General features: G+C 41.0%; 1 protein-coding gene across 1 annotated transcript in view; it reads left to right on the top strand.

Annotated features, from left to right (window-relative positions):
• The window catches only part of disc1 (DISC1 scaffold protein), a gene marked incomplete at its 5' end in the record, with an annotated part of 55,503 nt that overhangs the window by 43,677 nt on the left and 8,776 nt on the right, over positions 1–3,050 (top strand). Inside the window, 1 exon segment of the mRNA XM_014005907.1 lies at positions 1,939–2,062. Coding sequence (XP_013861361.1) covers positions 1,939–2,062 — 124 coding nt within the window.

The raw sequence follows: 3,050 nt of genomic DNA, 5'->3' as shown, positions 1-3,050 counted from the left end.
GTGTGTGTGTGTGTGTGTGTGTGTGTGTGTGTGTGTGTGTGTGTGTGTGTGTGTGTGTGTGTGTGTTCCATATGTGTGAAGAAACTAGGACACGATGTCTGCAAAAGGGGGCCGGTCTAATTATGGCCGGTTTTCCTCTCCGAACGCTCGGCCCCGCTGCACTCTACTCCTCTGTGGGCCTGCCGTCTTTCCAAACACCGTCAGCTGCGCCACATCCTCTGTTGTGATGTGCAGATACGCCACCAAATGTGGCGCACTTCCACCCCGCTGAGTCTCATTTATCTTATGACCTTGGAGCTGCCGCGGAAGCATGATATCAAGTTAGCCAAACCATTCGCATCACTGACGCTCGTTCAAGGAAATCTTAAAGCTTTCACATTCTACAACGAACAGTGTGACTGGTTAGCAGTTCCTTTAACTGCAAGGAAAGAAGTTTGTGATTTTTTTATTATATTTTTTTGCAGCATGTTGCAAAGCTTTGTAACAATCGGAGATAGTTTGCCTGACAGAAATATAAGAAATGTTGCAAACTGTTTTTTCTTAAATATGAATTGTTTAAGGAAAGCACAGTATTCTACCTTTTTAAATAAGAGCGCTGTCCAAGTGGAAGCTAAAATAAATCAAACAATACCTAAAAGTTAAAATGAGCAAAACAGTAGCTTAAAGCTAAATTTATCCAGACCAGTGATGAGCACAGCTAACCAAAAWGTTTGTTTCACTAACTACTAATCTGCTAAACTAGAATCTTAGGTCGTTAACTCTGAACAGAAAGAAAAATTTAAGGAAGCTAATGCTAACCGCTAAGACCATTAGCGACTGGTGGGACTGACACAAACCTTTAGTTGATTTTCTTCTGGTTTAAGGTGGGTGGGATCGTTTTTTTAGTKGACTTAAAATTAGCGGAAGCCAATTTAGTGCTAATGGTTCCCAAAGTTAGCTAAAAGGATAATCTGCAAAATGAGAAGCTAGTTTTCCAATTAGTGGATTAGCGGGTCAGCAGAACTGTGCCCACCACTGATCAAGAAGTTTGATGAAAGGTAACTGTAGCATAACAGTAGCTAAAAGCTACAATTAGCAAAACAATAAAAAGCTAAAATTAGCAAGACAGCAGCTTAAAGATAAATATATCAAGACCCAATGATTAGCACAGCTAACCAAAARGTTTGTTTCACTAACCACTAATCTGCTAAACTAGAATCTTAAGTCGTTAAGCTAACCGCTAAGTCAGTTAGAGACTGATGGGACTGACGCTAACCATTTGTTAATTTTATATTTGTTTAATTTAAAAGGTGGGTGGGATCACTTTTTAGTGAAATTAAAATTAGTGGAAGCTAATCAGTCCGCTAGCAGTTCCCAAAGTTAGCAAAAAAAAAGTTCATCTGCAAAATGAGAAACTAGGTTTGCTATTAGCGGATGAGCGGGTTAGCATAGCTGTGCCCACCACTGATCAAGACGTGTAAAGTAAATGTAGCAAAACCGTCGCTAAAAGATACACTTAGCAAAACAGCAAGACCGCAGCTTAAGGCTAAAAGAGGCATAAAAAACAGCGATACGTAGATTTTATGTAATTTTTTTTAGGAAATGAAGTGATCTCAGTGTATTTCTATTGGGAATTTCTTTTGTAGATAAAGTTAAATTACTCAAAAAGTGTAAAAGTTACAAAGATTAAAAGTCGTATCAGACAATTCCYAGTTGAGATGAACATTTTATATATGAATGGTTAAAATAGAACMAAGTATGTGGGAGTAGCTTGATTAYRAAACACCTACGGAAAAATAAAAAWTAGGAAAAATAATAATTAGGAAAACAATAGCAGGATGCTGAACCATCACTGCTCAGAGTTAAAAGATAAAATACACTTCAGCACTGTCAGTTTGCCTTTATATACTTTTAATAAATATTGTTCTGATTATTTCTTCATTTTGTTCCGTTTTCCAGGACGTGTGCAGCGAGGCCGAGGCCACAGACCTGACGGAGCACTGCGAGCTGATCAGCGACAGACTAATCGCCTTGGAGGACGAACTTCAGACGGCTATCCTGAACCGAGACCTAGCCCTCACCCATATCCTTTCAGTTTTCCTCCGATTCCACGTAAATCATACGGTGACGTCTCCGTTCATGCGGCTGAAGGACCTCGTTTCCTTCAGGCTTTTCCAGCTCTCAAACGTAAACATCCGAACTCCTCACGCTCTGACTCTTCCTTTAAAAGGAGGATCTCRTCCGACACGGTGGATCCATTTTAGGGAGGGAATAGTGGATAAAATGGGATCAGAGGATTGTTGTTTTTGACAGTCCTGATGTGCCAGCTGGGAAATGAAATGGTAAAAGTCCACATGGGGTTGTTAGAGGGGCCGCTRACGTGCGCTGCCAATCACCGCAGGCTGAGATTAAAGCTGCCCGGCGGGGGCTGCGCCGCGGCAGACAGAGGAATGTCACTGTAATGACTCTGCTCCTGTCATATCTTAATGTCCATCCTCCGGCTGACCCTCCCCCTCAACACACACACTTTTTTTCTTTCCATCTGCCCAGTTCCACTCGATGGATCTGGTGCGGAGGAAATTACAATATCCATGATAATGACTCAAATCAAACGGTTGAAGCTGATTACAGGTCACAATGCATCATTTCTCTGCGCTAATTAGAAAGCTGATTGGAAATAGATTAGTCTGTTTTTCTTGCTCTGCTTCTTCACTCCTGCGTCGTCGCTTATCAAAGGAGGAGATTTCAGAACCGGGGTGAGGCGGGGGAAATCCACCTAACCTTTTATTAATCACTTTCTGCCACAAATTGTTTGTTTTCTCAAAGCACAACTTGATGAAGTCGTATGTCACGTTTAGTTAGTGTCGAGAAAGACTCTCAGCTACTACCACAGCAGATTTTAGCTCAATGTTTGTCGAAATGATTGACTCGCAGCCGTTTTGGTGGCGGCCATGTTGAACTGAATTGACTCCAACAGGTAATCGGTTAGATCAGGATGTTCAACTCATTTTCAGCAAGATGCACATGAGAATTACAGTTGTAATACACTTTATTAATAATAAGAATTATTA

The sequence above is a fragment of the Austrofundulus limnaeus genome, unplaced genomic scaffold (assembly GCF_001266775.1).
Source record: "Austrofundulus limnaeus strain Quisiro unplaced genomic scaffold, Austrofundulus_limnaeus-1.0 Scaffold33, whole genome shotgun sequence".
NCBI classification, from domain to species: Eukaryota; Metazoa; Chordata; class Actinopteri; order Cyprinodontiformes; family Rivulidae; genus Austrofundulus; species Austrofundulus limnaeus.
Note: the sequence above shows the minus strand (reverse complement) of the source record. Positions and strands in the feature narration are given on the sequence as shown.